Source organism: Epinephelus fuscoguttatus, linkage group LG9 (genome assembly GCF_011397635.1).
Source record: "Epinephelus fuscoguttatus linkage group LG9, E.fuscoguttatus.final_Chr_v1".
NCBI lineage: Eukaryota > Metazoa > Chordata > Actinopteri > Perciformes > Serranidae > Epinephelus > Epinephelus fuscoguttatus.
Window position 1 is genome coordinate 29,702,286 of NC_064760.1, and position 16,869 is coordinate 29,719,154.

General features: G+C 41.6%; 1 protein-coding gene across 2 annotated transcripts; it reads left to right on the plus strand.

Moving 5' to 3' along the window:
• The first annotated feature begins 764 nt into the window (after positions 1 to 764).
• On the plus strand, positions 765 to 16,857 carry anxa6 (annexin A6). 2 transcript variants are annotated; one of them, XM_049586653.1, is made up of 25 exons: positions 765 to 1,114; positions 2,092 to 2,147; positions 3,765 to 3,849; positions 4,030 to 4,124; positions 4,261 to 4,374; positions 4,472 to 4,562; positions 4,640 to 4,719; positions 4,811 to 4,867; positions 6,229 to 6,322; positions 7,353 to 7,448; positions 7,545 to 7,603; positions 7,771 to 7,893; positions 7,995 to 8,053; positions 8,363 to 8,441; positions 9,382 to 9,463; positions 9,556 to 9,650; positions 9,816 to 9,929; positions 10,742 to 10,832; positions 10,927 to 11,006; positions 11,243 to 11,296; positions 11,388 to 11,481; positions 11,603 to 11,698; positions 11,816 to 11,874; positions 12,463 to 12,600; positions 15,149 to 16,857. In XM_049586653.1, the coding sequence occupies exons 2-25, from the start codon at positions 2,145 to 2,147 to the stop codon at positions 15,206 to 15,208; spliced, it is 1,998 nt and encodes a 665-aa protein (XP_049442610.1). In that variant the 5' UTR covers positions 765 to 1,114; positions 2,092 to 2,144; the 3' UTR covers positions 15,209 to 16,857. The 2 variants fall into 2 exon arrangements, with proteins under 2 accessions (XP_049442610.1, XP_049442611.1); XM_049586654.1 differs by having other exon boundaries at positions 773 to 1,114; positions 12,463 to 12,585.
• The last annotated feature ends 12 nt before the right edge of the window (positions 16,858 to 16,869 follow it).

Sequence of the window (16,869 nt, forward strand, 5' to 3'; positions counted from 1 at the left end):
TGAGCTCTGAACACCGGCAGAGGGAACATAAAACCTCTGGGATAATGTGACATAAGAATGAGGGAGTCAGAAACAACCATTGTCCTTCAATAGACTGACCCATTCAAATAGAGGCATGATTAAAAAGTGTCCTTTATGTTTACACAGTACGCTGAGGTCAGGTGATGTCAGGGAAACACTGATAGTAACCACAAAGTCAATGACACTGAGGCTGGTTTCCAGTAAGGCTGAAATATACTGAGTAATGCTTCTGCTATGTGTGGCACTGGCATGACCTCTCCTCTCTCATCACCTCTTCTGCCACCAAATTCCATACACTATCATCAGGTATTAATGCATCAAAACCCTGCATGAACATCACAGGAGCTACACACACACACACACACACACACACACACACACACATACATATAAGGCATGAATCTGTGGGCTTTAAATCATGTTTGTATCAGTGTCTGTGCTTCCCATCATAGCACCACTGCTTGAGCTTCTGGGAAACTATGAGTTATTTGTTTCATTATCATGTTTCTCTCTGTAGTCCACAGTGCTGACATGGCCCCGTACTCTCCTCTGCCCCCCTTACTATGCTGCTGTCTCTCCCACTCTTACTGGAAGAGAGGCCTGATAGGACAGAAATAGAGCAGGCAAGTTCTCACACCAACGCCAGCAACCTCCCCTCTGTTCAAATCACATTTGAACTGTCAGTCATGTGACAAAGATCAGAAGGTCTGACAATCGAGTTTAAAGCAGAAACTTGTCTTTACGTATTTAATTAAACTGCTTTTAAATGGAGAGGTACATGCGTAAAACATGTACATGTACATGCGTAAAACTGGGCACGCTCTGTGCGTAATGATTCACTTAGGAGTGGATGTTCGGTCCCATACGTTTTTAATAGTATACCGTTTACTGTAAGACATTGCCCTGCCACACTCTGCCTCACACACACACACAAGAGGCTGCGCGAGAGAGCGCCGCAGTCGTTGCGTCACAGAGGACACGTAACGGGACTGCCTGAGTCTGACCGGAGGAGACAGACAGTCAGACTGGGGTTAGCGGGGACAGAGCAGAGACAGCAGGACCACTCTCACCGGATACTGCCTGCACACAGAAGGTAAGCCATAATCATAATTATGTGGAGACCTCTTCAGTCCGAAGCGAAAGTGCTTCTGGAGAAGTTTGCTGATGCGTCATTATTACATGTGCCAATGAATTGCAGTAGGCAGCAGGATACCCCTGGAAGAATTGAATTAGTGGATATAAAGGTGATATATTTTACAACTATAACAGCATTGTTTTGTTACAGAGCAAAGTCTAAAGTAAAAAAAAAAAAAGTTTATAGAAAGCTTAGAGGCTATAGAGTTTATTCTATAGCATGGGGTACAGAGAAGGGTGTGGCTCTGCATATATAGAGGCCCACTCCCCCCAGACCTTCATTCTGACGCTAGGTTAAAATGTGCATGCTATTTTGGGAGAGCTTGACTTCTGTCTTAAGCAAACAGTACAGCACTAAAAGCCTCTGTAAAAAAGATGGATGGATATAAGCTAAATTTGTCAAACAATTTTTCCATCTTCAATTTGATCTTTTTTGGTAAAAAGTGATTATAATTCTGCACTGTGTTTCCACATTTAAAAATATAATCAGTCAGAAAAAGTTAGCAGTAGCAGTCTCTCCACAGCAGCTGGGTCTCCATATGCTTTACTGAATGGCTGCATTATATGTTAGAGTATGGCAGCCCAGAAAATGTGACTAAATACTTTTCCTGCCAATTCATTTAATGCAAATTCCATCCGCCAGCAACTCATTTTAGGTGTATGTGAGGTCAAGTCTGATGGAAACTGTTCTGTTTCTTGGGCTTTTTCTCTAATAATTACCACAGACTGTGATCAGTTTTAATCAGGCAGCACTCTGAACAGACAGCCTGATTAGATTTACTCAGGGAAAAGACAGGGTCATCATGCATATTATGCCTTTGCAACACAATTTCCCGCAAACTGGAGGGGAATGACACCCTCACCAGGACAGGATGTTTTGCAATGCTGCTATAAAGCCAAACATCAGCATATCTCTCTCTCCCTCTCCCCCTTTAGGCTTGTAACTATTGATTCCTGCGCAGTGTTAACACAGAAGACCAAATACAGCCATGGTAAGTGGACGGGATCTCTCTCATCTTGCATTATGTAAGTTTGATTTGGATCGTATCAAGCTGCTGAGCAGATCTCATGTCTGTGGAACATGGGTGGTTTTGTGCCCATTGAATGAGGTGTGGATAGAGTGAGGTCATTTTCTGCCACCCACCACCATGTGATTCCTCGCCATCATAAAGGCAGCAGTGTAGGGTGTCATTGCTTCCTGTGGCGTCTGCACAGCTGATAGACACACCTGACAGCTTCTCTCCAAAGGCAAAGGCAAAGGCTTTGTCTTACAAATTTATTGTTCAAGATGCGAGTCTGTGTCCTGTCATCCTGACCTTTCCTGAGGTCACTTGCTCTTAATCAAACTCGGCACAGCTGTGGCTTTGGGAACAGAGGAAGCAACAAGCAAAGAGGAAGGAAGGGTTAGAAATGTAGCTCCTAACATTAAATCCACATTAGGACTCTCCCACATAAGACCCATCACAAGAATATGATTAGTTTAGTCAAAGGCCTGTTGCTAGGGGCTTGTATTTGTGGCCCTGTTGCTAAGTGGGTGAAGCTCTCCAGCTGTCGCGAAGAGTGATGGTCGTTGTAGTGAAGCAGAGGATCAGAGCATGTGCAGTGGCCCCTCACGAAGGTGGGGAGCATATTCTGGCTGGCTGCCTCGATGCAGCAGTAATCTCTACAGCAGCAGCTGCAGTTTGAGCTTTTAAAATGGATTCCGAGCTTTCTTATTTCCCACAGTGAACAAGCTTAGGGCCGAAATGATAGAGCTGTGGTCATTCTCAAATGTGAGCAGGAGCTTCCATTTTGTAAAACAATGTCCCTCTGCAGAGCTTTAACCTTTCTTTACATGCCCAGTGGAGTCTGTTTGTATATTCTGACACTTTGAGCTGCTGTATGACAGACCCCTGCAAAGAGAGCTGCTCTGTGTGCAACCTGACTCCCTGCTGCTCATTCACACCCGCTGTCCCACCCTGACACACACGCACCGGCCGCACACACATACACAGACAGCAGGCTTTACTCTGCTCAGCTGGGGGGCGAGACAGGTGCAAGCAGTCAGCTGCTGTAATGGCAGACTTTGCTCCACCTCCTGTCCCAGTGTCCCGTCACTGCCACTTTTACACAGTCCACTACGCACACCCTGCAAGGAAGTGTGGATCAAGCCAGTGCATTGCTAGAATAAGGGAAGTGCAGGGCAAACTTGTGACCCAAAGCAGAGTGTTCTGTGTGTCCTAACCTCCTGACCCTTAGTTAAGGAATCACATAAAACAAAGTTCATGCCAATCCATTAAATACTTATCAGGACATTTAGCAAAAAACGAAATGTCAGCCTCTCGTGCTGGAACAAGAGAAAAAGTCCATCAAAGTCACTAAGCTTTATCCTCTGGGGACTATGAATGTCCATGGCAATCCATGTCACCAGTCACACTCACATTCACACCTACGGCCAATTTAGAGTCACCAATTAACCTGCATGTCTTTGGACTGTGGGAGGAGACTGGAGTACCCGCACAAAACCCACGCTAGTGCAAAAAGTTGCATTTCTCTGTACGTCACTTTGTTCTTGAAACATATTAAAAATGTCTCACCTCTAAAATTCAGTTGAATTGTTTTTCTTACAGGTATTCAGAGGTACAATAACAGATGCTCCGGACTTTGATCCCAGCGCTGATGCCGAGGCCCTTTACAATGCTATGAAAGGCATCGGTGAGTGCTTCACTCCTCCATGATTTTTGGCCGCGGAGGGGAAAAGGTCATCTTTCATCTTCTCACCTCGTGGGCTGAGAGATCTCACAAAGAATTTCACCGAATAACGGTGACGCAGTCAGAGATCAGCTTCTGTGACTGAGATGAAGGTTGTTGAAAATGTTGCTTTGTGTTCCTCAGGGAGTGATAAAGAGGCCATATTGGACCTGGTCACCTCAAGGAGCAACGCACAGAGGCAGGAAGTCATTACAGCGTACAAATGCAACTTTGGAAAGGTAGAAGAATGCATACCATTATATCATCTCTTTTTTGTTTGCTAAAATGAAAACTTTTTGTAAAGAGCTGGTTTAAATATCATGCCATACAACAACTTACAACACAAGTATTTAGAAGTCCATTATGTTTTAACAGGACCTGATTGAGGACCTGAAGTATGAGCTCACAGGCAAATTTGAGCGTCTCATTGTCAGTCTGATGAGAACCCCAGCCTACCATGATGCCAAAGAAATCCATGATGCAGTCAAAGTAAGACATTTACCTCATTACTCTCTCTTCATAAGACTCTAATCACATCTAATAAAGCAGAAGGTGCTTCATATTTAACTTAATGCCCTTTTTTAAGGGAGCTGGAACAAACGAGAGATGCCTTATTGAAGTCATGGCATCTCGGAACAACAAACAGATACACGAGATGGTTGCAGCATACAAGGACGGTAAGGCATGTTCATTAAATCAGCATATTATTGGCTTAGCATTTCTCAGCATTTGACACTGATGTCTGTGTCCTCAGCCTATGGCAGTGACATGGAGGAGGATATCATCATGGACACGTCGGGTCACTTTAAGAAGATGCTGGTTGTTTTACTTCAGGTCAGTTCATTGAGGAGTTTGGTCCGGTCAACCATACAGTGACTGTCTTACCTTTAACTGCTGACTGATGGTATTTGTTTGATGGTTTCAGGGGACCAGAGATGAGTCAGGAGTGGTGAACGCAGACCTGGTGGAGCAGGATGCACAAGTGAGAATCTGAATTTTTTATGACTGGCACAGAAGAGCGGAGTGATTGGGCTTATTCACTTCGTATGCCCTTCATTTATAAAGTCTTTAAAGAATCTTTAAAGTGTACATTCTTTTACTAAGTGTGTAGACTTTTCTCTACATAATAATACTTCTAAATAATTTGCTTTTAATATGGATATATTGTTTCAAAAGATTGTGCCTTTATTATTCAAGACATTGTTGAGTCAATGAAAATATATATCAACAGGACTATAAGTCTAAAGCCATGCTAGCAGCTGGGTAAGGCTGTACTCTGACAGGGCTCTGAGCAAAATGTTAAAACCAGCATGCTAACATGGTCACAATGACAATGCTAACATGCTGTTTAGAAGATAGCCTATTACGTTTACTGTGTTAATCATCTTAGTTTTGCAAATTAACATGCTAACATTAGCTAATTAGCACTAAACCTAAGCCATTGTCATTAATTTTACAGGACAGACAGTTTTTTTTTATCTGATAATGATGCTAAATGAAAATGCAGGGGGTTGCCAGAGTCAATAAACTGTGTCCTCTAGGGACCAATAATAGAGTGTTTTTCTGTAGGCCGACATGGAAGTTAGCATCGCCCTGGCTCCCTGGTCAAAGAGCCCATGGGATTTTTTCATTGGATTTTTGGATAATTGCTAAAAATGAACTCTGTGGCAAACAAACTTTTGTGATACTTACACATTTTATTCAGCAAGATAATCTTCACAAATGGACACCAGTTTCATGATTTAGAAACCTAAATGCAATCACCAGAAATAAAAAGCTAACGCTAGGCATAATGACATTCTGTAGTCTCATTTAGCCACTGGTTTGCAACCGCCTTTTTAAGACACATATTAGTTTCAAAGGTCACGAGTGGGGTATTTACCTACGTATTTTATGCTGTAGAACAAAATGTGAAAGTCTCTTAAGCTTGTGTTAACCACAGACCATCTCACCACAGACCCCTTGCTAACTGCTAAAAGCTAATCATTTCTGGGTTTTAGGACTCATTTGTGGCATCCTCTATGTCTGCACTTTAAAAAAAAAAGTGGAAGTCCATCTATATTTAAGTTTTGATTCCAGTTGTGGGCCAACCAACCCACCAGCTGACCGACATTGATATCCTTTTAGCCATGCAGCTAGCACAGCTAAAAAGCAGTCACACCAAATTAACCAATCAGTGGATTTTTTTTTTAACATCAAAAACCCAGATATATTGATTTGCACTGTATGATGGGATTAATAATTGATGAAGATGAGCTCTCTGTATTTTTATTGTCTGAAACATTTGTTGTGTTCTTTTATTTCTAACACAATCTCATCCTGCACTTCGTCCCCTCTGCATAGGAACTGTATGCAGCAGGGGAAGAGCAGTGGGGGACTGACGAGGCCAAATTTATCATGATCCTGGGAAACCGTAGTGTGACCCACCTCAACATGGGTGAGCATGGCTCTCAGGATAATTAACACAACAGTGAGGCATCTACACATTCCTACTGTGACTTCAGGTCTCTTAAGAGCTAATGGTACTTTAAAAGTTATTTTCATATCATTAGCACTTCTCTGCCACTGTCCTTTCGACGAAAACCGTCAGAGGCCTGCTATTCAGAACTTAATTTGAAGTTATGTGGTCATCACAGAAATGAAGTCATTAAAATGAAGAAGAGAGTTTACTTTTATGCCTCTGGAAGGCTTTTATGTTGGAGGCATTATGGTTTCAGATTGTCCATTCATATACGTCTAATTCTTGTGAAGGCAGTATCTCAAGAACGCCTTCAGAGAATTTTCTTGGTCTCAACAAGGGACTGATTAGAATTTAGTGATTAAAGATCAAGGTCACTGTGATCTCACAAGTCATGTTTTTGACCATAACTCAAGAATCCATATACCAATTATGACAAAATGTCACACAAATGCCTAACAAGATAAAATGATAAAGAGATGATAGTTTATATCCTAAAGGTCAAAGGTCAACCTTACTGTCACATCATAATGTTCTGCAAAAACACTTTTCTGGCTATTACTCAACACCATAACTCAGGAAGAGCGAAGGAGACACATACTGAATTGGTGACACTAATCTTGTGTTCCCTGTACTGATTGTACAGATCTTGTGTGCTGTGAGGTTGAAGATGTGTGTGAAGCGTTCATGTTTTAGAATTTGTAGCTTTTTTGCAGAAACATTCATATTGGAGGCATTGTCTGCTGCCATGGTTACACATGTGCACAGAGATGGATGTAAACTTTAATGGCAACTTGACTGGTTGGCGAGGTATACAACTGCAAGGCTGTAAATCTAGTTTGTGGATGTTGATTCAGTATTTGTTAAAAAGTAAAGAGGCCTTGTGTAACAAGACTCTACAGCCATGCTAGTAGCCCTGTGAGGTTGTACTGAGGCACAGCATTGTGAGCTAACATCAACATGCCAACATCAGATAAATAACATTACACACTGTTGTCTTCTGTTTTAGTTTTCGATGCATTCGAGAAGATTGCAGAGATGTCCATTGAGGACAGCATAAAGAATGAGCTGTCTGGGGACTTTGAGAGGCTGATGCTGGCTGTTGGTAAGAAAGACACTGAATATACTGCTTTATTGCGACATATGGGGGCCGTCAAAGTGTCACTTGAACACCAGGCTTTCTTCTCTGTGTTTCTCACAGTCCAGTGTGTAAGGAGCGTTCCCATGTTCTTTGCCAAGCGCCTTTACAAGTCAATGAAGGTAAACATACTCTCAGTAAAAACAGACGTTCAGTCTGGTCCCAGACTTTTTGTAGACAAATATACCTTCATATCCTTCATGATGACGTGTTTTTCTTCTCAGCGGCAGACTGCAGTCTAACTGACCCTGACTCTGACCCTGAACCCTGTCCTCTCCTTCATTTCCAGGGTCTCGGCACAGCTGACAACACCCTGATCAGGATCATGATCTCTCGCTCTGAAATAGACATGTTGGACATTCGGGAGTGTTTCCGTTTAAGATATGAGAAGTCACTTTATAACATGATTAAGGTTGGTTAAATACTAATAAGATTTTAACTTCAAGTCAAATAGCATCAGCTGATCGTACAAGTAGGCTATAACCTGATTCTGTGTGTGTTCAAACCTGCCAGGATGACACATCAGGAGATTACAAGAGGACTCTGCTGAATCTGTGTGGAGGAGATGATGAGTAAGTTACAGTGTGGCTGCAAGCAACAGCAACAACCAGAGGGGGGTGATAGAGCACCACTGTTCAAAAGTTAACGTTTTCTGACAGGAGTATAACTCCATGAAATGTTTACTTAATGATGGAAGACGCATGTTGTCATTGCAACAGTGAAGAGAACTACTTGGTAAAGTTGATATTGAAGACTGTCCCAAAGTAAAACAGCAGTATGATGTTAATTTCACAAAAGATCCCTGTTTCTAGAAATGTCTGCACCACTTGAGCTTTTGGCTTTGCTGACTGTGCTGTCTTGTGTCAAACTGATCATTACAGCTTAGCTGGAGAGTTCTTCCCTGAAGCTGCTCAGATAGCCTACAAGATGTGGGAATTAAGTGCCATGACCAAAGTCCAGGTTTGGGCCCCATCTGCTCCCACTTTAGATGTGTCACTGCATGTTTGGCGTGGAAGTAGCATGTACCCTAATTACCTGCTGGCCCTGCAATGACCTGCGTCTTTCAGTGCCATGAACTTGTGCTGATATTGCTGCCGTGTTTGCACAGCAAAGGCTTTGTGTAACCGCGGATGGGATCAGAATGTTCATTCAGATACAAATAATTTTTGTAACAATGTGCTCTCCAAACCACGGTTTGCCTCGCTTTGTCCTTGGAGTGAATGTCAAAACGATCTCAGCATTGTTGACAACAAAAGCTCATCTCACTAACACTCTAAAGCTGAGATGTTTTTCAGCCTACCCACCTTTTCATTGTTGGTGGTGTCATGGCCTCTGACCTCAAGAGGGCACACTCCCATCAACAAACTCTACTCTCTTTTGAATATGTTGCAGAGTTCTGCATGTTCTGTGCTTTAATCTTACACTTTAATTTAATTATTCATTCACCGCTTCATCCTCTTGAGGGTCACGGGGGGGCTGGAGCCTATCCCAGCTGACATCGGGCGAGAGGCAGGGTACACCCTGGACAGGTCACCAGACTATCACAGGGCTGACACATAGAGACAACAACCATTCACGCTCACATTAACACCTACGGACAATTTAAAGTCACCAATTAACCTAGTCCCCAATCTGCATGTCTTTGGACTGTGGGAGGAAGCCGGAGTGCCCAGAGAGAACCCACGCTGACACGCGGAGAACATGCAAACTCCGCACAGAAGGGCTCCCACGCCCGGGATCGAACCGGCAACCCTCTTGCTGTGAGGCGAGAGTGCTAACCACCACATCACCGTGCCGCCCTTTAATTTAATTTAATTATATTTAATTTAATTTAATTGTGCACATTGTGTTTGTAATTACTAAATCTTACGCTTCTAATCATGTCATCCCACTATTTTAGCTGAGGCCAACAGTCCGCCCCGCACCCAGTTTTGACCCTGCTGCTGATGCACAAGCGCTGAGGAAAGCTATGAAGGGATTCGGTATGCAACCCTCAAAAGCACATTCATATTGCTACAATTTTTACAAAACAAGTTTTACAAATGTTGCTCTCTGCTGCTGCTGCTACTTACAGGAACAGACGAAGATGCAATCATTGACATTGTTACACACAGAAGCAACGCTCAGAGGCAAGAGATCAGACAGGCCTTCAAATCCCTACTGGGAAGGGTGAGAGAAATTATTTACCAAAACCTCAATGATGTCTTCAGCTGAAACACGTCTTACATCTTCATTTGTGATGCACATGCACATCTACCACTGGATATGTCAAACTCAACATCTCAGCGGTTACTGGCTGTTTCCCGTAACTCAGTGTGTTTGATCTGTCCTCAGGATCTGATGAAGGACCTGAAGTCTGAGCTGTCAAAGAACTTGGAGAGGCTGATCATTGGGCTCATGTTGACTCCTGCAGAGTTTGATGCCAAAATGATGAGGAAGGCAATGGAGGTACAGCTGATCCAGATCGCCTAATGATTTTTTTTGTTGATTTACAGTACGTGTGTAATAGAGAGAAAAGCTCATGGGACAGGAATTTACCCTTTTATGAATACACATGTTTATTTTCCAAGTCTGTGATGTTTGAGGTCAGGCCAAGAGAGGTGTCAGTGGTGCCTGAATGACAGGGCAATCACGCAAAATCTAATTTGGAAGTCAAATAGCTTTGCATTTACGTTTTTTAAAGCTCTCCAAACACTGGCTGAATCGCCTTCAGTACAAACTTGACTCATGCTTTAGTCTGAGATGAGCTCAGTACATTTAGTAACAGTTAACAGTTTACAGTTTTATCTCTCTCTTGTTTAATCTAATAGTTCCCTATTTGAGGCCATATGGTAAAAAAAGAAATCCATACAAACACTAAATACATAAACACCTGCATTTCTAAGTCTTGAATGGTCACATGCACTGAACTGTCTAATGTGCTATTTAGGCTTAAAAAGGTCAGCCCTGCACTGCATTGTGAATCACTCTATTGCAGCTCTGATGTTTCACATGACACATCCTCACTTATTCACATGCAGCAGGCGATCAGTAGAGTATGTGAAAGGTCTGTCATTGAAACACAAATAGAGATCATAGAAATTGGAACAGGCATTGCAAAACATGGATTTTGTCGGTACAGATGAGACGGCACAGGGTTCACACGTACTCTCTTCCTAGCTGTGTGGTGTGGTTTTTGTTTTCGTGGTCTGGTTTTTGTTATTGTTGCATTTGTGAAAGTCCCCTGCCTTATTGTGATCAAAGCTCTTAATTCTTAAAAGGGGGCTGGGACAGATGAACACGCTCTGATCGAGATCCTGGTCACCAGGAGCAATGAGGAAATACTTGCCATGAACGAAGCTTATCAGAATGGTGAGTCTGATGAAGATAAAATAAAGTAAGATAAAATAAATGATAAATTATGTTGTTCTGGAAACCTTTTACATGCAAACCTTTTACATCACAGCCTATAAGAAGTCTTTGGAGGAAGCCATTCAGTCAGACACATCAGGCCACTTCTGCCGCATCCTTGTTTCTCTCGTGCAGGTAGTGTTCATCACCATGAGAACTTAGACTGTGTTTTGTTTCCACGCCCACTCACTAGTTGCAGTCTGCCTGCTGACTGTAGCAAGAGGACCAAAAAAAGCCCATTTAATCACACGCACAATCTTCCTTTACAAGGTTTAATGGTACATATCAAAGACAAAACAAAATGTTCTTGATGAACCTGCTGATATTTAGTAGATCAAAGATGAGTGTTGAACTGTCTTTACTCTGTTCAGGGTGCAAGAGAGGAGGGACCTGCAGATGTGGAAAGAGCAAATGCAGATGCTCAGGTGATTTAGTGTATCCTGTAACATTTTTATTGTGTCAAAAAATAAAACTGAAGAATGGGTTTAAATGTTTGTTCCCCCTGAACTTAATCAGGAACTTGCCGACGCGTGCAATGCCGACTCTGATGAAATGGAGATGAAGTTCATGAGTATTCTGTGCACCAGAAGCTTTCCTCATCTTAGGAGAGGTAAAGGTCGAAACAGATGGATCACAGTAATCACTAAATAACAAATCTAAATGTGTGTGATTCTCTAAATGTCAAAATGTAATCAGTCCAGCTCATGATAACTGATCCTTGCTTATCACAGTGTTCCAGGAGTTTGTCAGATGCACCAACAAGGACATTGAACAGATTATCAAGAAGGAGATGTCAGGAGATGTCAAAAATTCCTTTTATGCAATAGGTAACTGCTGTCTTTGACCTTATTTTACTTCTGAGTGCATCACGGTGTATACTGCTGACAACATCTTTTCTGTGACTCCCCCTCAGCTCTCTCTTGCTCTCTCTCTTTGCTTTGCAGTTCGCAGTGTAAAGAACCAGCCGTCTTATTTTGCAGACCGTCTGTACAAAGCCATGAAGGTATTCATTCATAATACTTTCAATATGGCAACTTTATGCTGTTGTATAATTCTAGCAGCAGGTCTGCAGCATGCCATCAGAGCCTTGGATGCCAGATAGTGATAAGCAGGGTGGAAACTATTGATTTTGTTCATCGCTGATTATTTCTTTATTAATCATTGGTCCACAAAACCTGAGAAAACAGTGAGAAATGCTTGTTACAATATCCCAGAACTTGCAGGGACTTTATCAAATGTCTTGTTTTGTCCAACCCATATTTTCAAACCCAAAAATATTTCCAATAAAATTATATTTAAAACATGTAAGACCAAAAAAGCAGCAAATGTTCACATCTGAGGACCTGAAAATATATATAAATATTTTTAAAAATGACTGAAACAGTTATTATCAAAATAGTTGCTGATTAATTTTCTGTCAATCCAATAATTAATTGACTAATCATTGCAGCTCTAGTGATAAGTTCATATTTGTTGATGCATGTAATATATTTAGTTTTCTTCTGTGTACTTTCTGGGTATTAATGCTGCTGAGAGTTGTCAGGCAGCAGCAGTTAGTATAACAGAGTATCTATATTTATCTCCATTGCAGGGCCTTGGTACAGACGACAGAGCGCTGATCCGCATCATGGTGTCCCGTAGCGAGGTCGACCTTTTCAACATTCGTAAAGAGTTTAAGGAAACACATGATGCCTCCCTACATGAATTCATCCAGGTAGAAACTATGATTGTAAGTCGGAGTCTCTGTCAACTAACACTCCTGGTTGGTTTGTTGTGTTCTCATCTCATCCGTGTGTCTCGCTTTTGACTTTTGTCCCGCTCTGTGTGAGTGTGTGTTGCACATCCTCCTGCTGCGGTGGGGTTGGGGGGTACGACAGTCTATAGCTTCCTGCGGTGGACTACGGGTCTGTGGCTATTGCACAGCTGTTTAGGAATTTCCCTTGCATGCTTAACTTCCTCTCCATTTCCGCTGTGTGATTGGCTGACAGCCGCAGAGACAGGAAGTACCCAGAAGCAGTTCAATAATAACTTAGAGATGAAATCACCGTGACACCAATAAAAACAAGCAAGTAGGCTGCCCTGGATTGGCTTTGCCAGAAATATTATGAGATTATGCAACAGCAAGGATTGCTATATATTGTTTATTCTGAAGTGTGTTGTGAAGTGAAATTACTATCTTTTGTACATGAATTTCTTGAGTTGTGTAGTTCTGTTTATATTTTTAGGAAGTTAATTTCAGTTGCACAAGAGATTTCTATTCAAGGAATTTGTTTAACAGCAAGTCTTTGTATTTATGTGATAAATCAGAAATGTCCATGAATTTACAGAAACGTTATCGTAACTGACATCCCAGAGCAAGCACATGTATTTACGCCTCATTTCCACATGGTTTTGTTTTGTGTCCATATTTCCGTACAGTATACAAAGTACGACCCTAGTGTTCAACACAAGGAAATGCATTTTAAATGGATGGATGAAACTGATAAAACACAACCAAAAAATGGCAGAAAAATTCATTTTAAGTGTTTGTCATTGTCCAGTCTTGTGAAATATGTGCATGGCGCAATGCATGGCGACAAAAAAGTAAGGAGTTTGGTCTTCCAAGCGTGAAACCAATGTTAGCTAGCTATGCCGTCAAACTTTCCACTTCCAAAAAAAAGAAAAAAAAAGGTATAAATATGTATTGCATTCATCAGTCTGTTACACATGGGCCATGTTGCCTGTGTGAGCAGTGTGTGCCGACTTTCTCACTGAACTGCTGCGGCTCTCACCTCTGCAGTGTTCACAAAGATTAAATCAGCTATTTTCGCTAATTTATGGAGCCATGCAAGTGGCTGCATTGTCAACAACACAGTCCTGCATAAATTTCACAATAAACAGCCTTGTGTTAACAAATGAAGGAATTCTGTCCACACAAAGGTTGTCAGAGGGCTTTTATTTTGAAACAGAAACAGGAAATGTGGGTTAAAAATAAATATTTTTATTTTTTCATGTCTGTGAGTGATCTAGACATTGAAACTGTAGTGAAAGGTGGTATGATGTCAATATGAGTATCAAAATACCATTGTCACTGTCTATTTTCGATGAAAACTGCGCACGCCATGAGGAAAAAATAGGCCAGACTCCTATTCTTTAAATCAGTGATTCTCAACTGGGGGTTGCAGTCCAAAATTGGGTCGCGGGTCCATTCTGAATGGACCACAAATGACTCGCAAATGTGTCAACTTCTTGAAAAACCACACTTTATTTTGAAGTACAGTGAATTTCCAGCACAGAGCTTTTATTGTAAAGTGCCATTTTCTGCTGTAGAGTGAGTGACTAACAAACAGCTACTTGACAGAGACAGCAAACTAGCTTGAGAAGTATGACACTGAATGTATTTAACATTGTGGACCCTGAACAAATAAATAAGGAGAAACTGAACCCCATGGCTGGACCAGTTGGGAACCACTGCTCTAGATGTTTGGCAGCTGCGCAGTAGCCGAGGCTCATGACTGTGGCACAGTGCATATGGCCTGTCACAGGTCACAGAGGGTCTGATAGGAATGAATGGACTTCCGGTTGACTCGCCTACGTACACAGAGCTATGTGGAAATGAGGCTTTAAAAAATATTTAAAGAGATAGATGAATAGTTTAAGATTTGGGGATATTCTATGCTTATTTACTTTCTTGCTGAGACTTAGATGAGGGGATGAAGACAAATTCCATGTCTACACACCTACCAGCACCTCTAAAGTTACCACCCCTTGCTGCAGAGGTGCTGGTTGGTGTATTTTGTCTCTGTCATACAGAACATGGCTAGCTGTTTCCCCTTGTTTCCAGTCTTTGTGCTAAGCTAAGCTAAGCTAAACTAACAGGCTGCTGACTGTAGCTTCATATTTACTCTACAGACATGGCAGTGGTATCAATCTTCTCATCTAACTGGAAGAAATCAAATGACTGTAGTTCCCAAAATGAGGAACTGGGCCTTTATAAGCATTTAGTCTCAATAATTGTGATGATGACTGTAAAGATAGGAATATGTAGGCTATCTGTGACTGTCAGCTGATATAAAGGGTAATTCCACTTTTAACTCCCTGGTTGATTTTGGTTGATTTTGTGGCTTGTCAGTTCTGCTTGTCCCCATGACTCACATTCATTCAACATCAGTGCAAGACAGACAGTGTTATACTCTGCTCTCCAGTTTCAGCTGTGTGTTGACCAAATGTCAGCAGACAAAACAGTATTTCTCATTAATTCAAGCTCCTTCTGTGTGTTATTCTCCATCATTGTTCAGGGCGATACCTCGGGAGACTACCGTAAAACGCTGCTGATACTCTGCGGAGGGGAGGATTAAACTCATCAAGTCTCTGCAGCTTCGTTCACAGACTTCAGTAAAAAAAAAAAAAAAAAAAAACACGAGACGAGCCTGATCACAGAGTGAAACTGCAGTGGTTAACGCCAGTATCTATCGTCAGTGTCCCTAAACTGCTGCCGCCCCTCAGCCAAACCAAGTGACCTATGACCTCCCAGCCTTCAAAGCCATTTTTCTGCTCTCGTGTCTGATTGTCCTGTCCATCAGGATGTCTTTCTTTTTCTTTCTTTCCTTTTTTTACAGAGTCAATTATAACATGAAGATGTTCACGTCAGTGTAGAAAGGTGCGCCACATGTACAGCATATTGGAAATGTTGAGCAGTGCCTTCAGATTGCAGGCTGTCCAATGATTACTGTCATTTTAAGGTATCATATAGACCGAAATAAAAATGATTACACACACACAAAGTCTTTTTTTTATGTTTCTTGAAAAACACTGAAATACTTTTGCTGTATAAATTCAAGTTCATGTGAAGTGTAAATCATGATAGCTCTCTTGCTGTCCTTTTTTTGTATGTGTTCTGGGTGGGGTGCCCTGGTTTGTGTTTGGCAGGGCAGTTTAATGATTAACTGTGCTGATACTGGCAATAGAAATGGGCCAGGCAGAAAGAGAACTACAATATTTAGCATCAGGAAACTCCCACTCCAATTCAATGCCTCTTCTGCTTAACAAACTCAAAAATACCCATAGGTTATTGTTGTTCATAAAGGTTAACCATGTGTAAATAAAGGGTGATATAAACAGAATAATAGCAGCTTGTTCAAATTAATATTTTGATTATTGGATAGAAGCTAGAAGCTAATGTTACGTGCCTAAATGTAAATCTTGTTACCTCTTTCAACCACTCTGCATCTTTACATTCAAACACACTGTAGAGGTGTAGTGTGACTACCTACCATGACTGAACAGTCATCAACACATTTAAATAAACAAAAAGAAAACATGTCGTTCACACTTAACCATATTAACATGTCACTTAACACTTCATTTCATGTTGCTCAGTTGGACTTGCGTACTCGATAATGGCAGGAGAAAAGTACAAGACAGCTGTCTCTGTTCTTGTCAGTGTCTCACTTCATTGCGTATGTGTGAGCGCAGCTGCTGTCAGGCCATCTTTGAGTTAAAAGAGGAAAGGAGAAAAAAAAGATGTATGTGGCGAGGAAATCCCCTGCAGTACGCCAAAATCCTAGGCAACAAATAGAGTCTGCAGCAGTCAGTCACACTCTGGTTTTAATGGCACACCCAACATGAAATTGCTCCATTTGATGATAATTATGAGAGATTAAGAGATTACTCGTGTAGCACATTGTTAAAATGCAGCCAATGTCAAAATATACAATTTGAATTTCCCTTCTGACAGCCGGGGGGAAGTTTGCACTGTGGTGTTTTTCTGAGCAGCCTGCACAGCATGAATTAAATAGATTGAAGTTTACATATTTCAAAGCTGTTAGTAACAGCGTGTCACATCCTCAGAGACAGTTATGGGTGCTGCTTTAGCCTCTGACTTTTTATCTACAGTCTTTGTAATTACAGTGGCATCATGATGTGATCATGCAAACAAGTCACACTGTATGTACTGTACTGAATCCACAAGTAAATACACATTAAAGGTTATCTGTGTTTTTCTTCAGTGCTGCTCTCG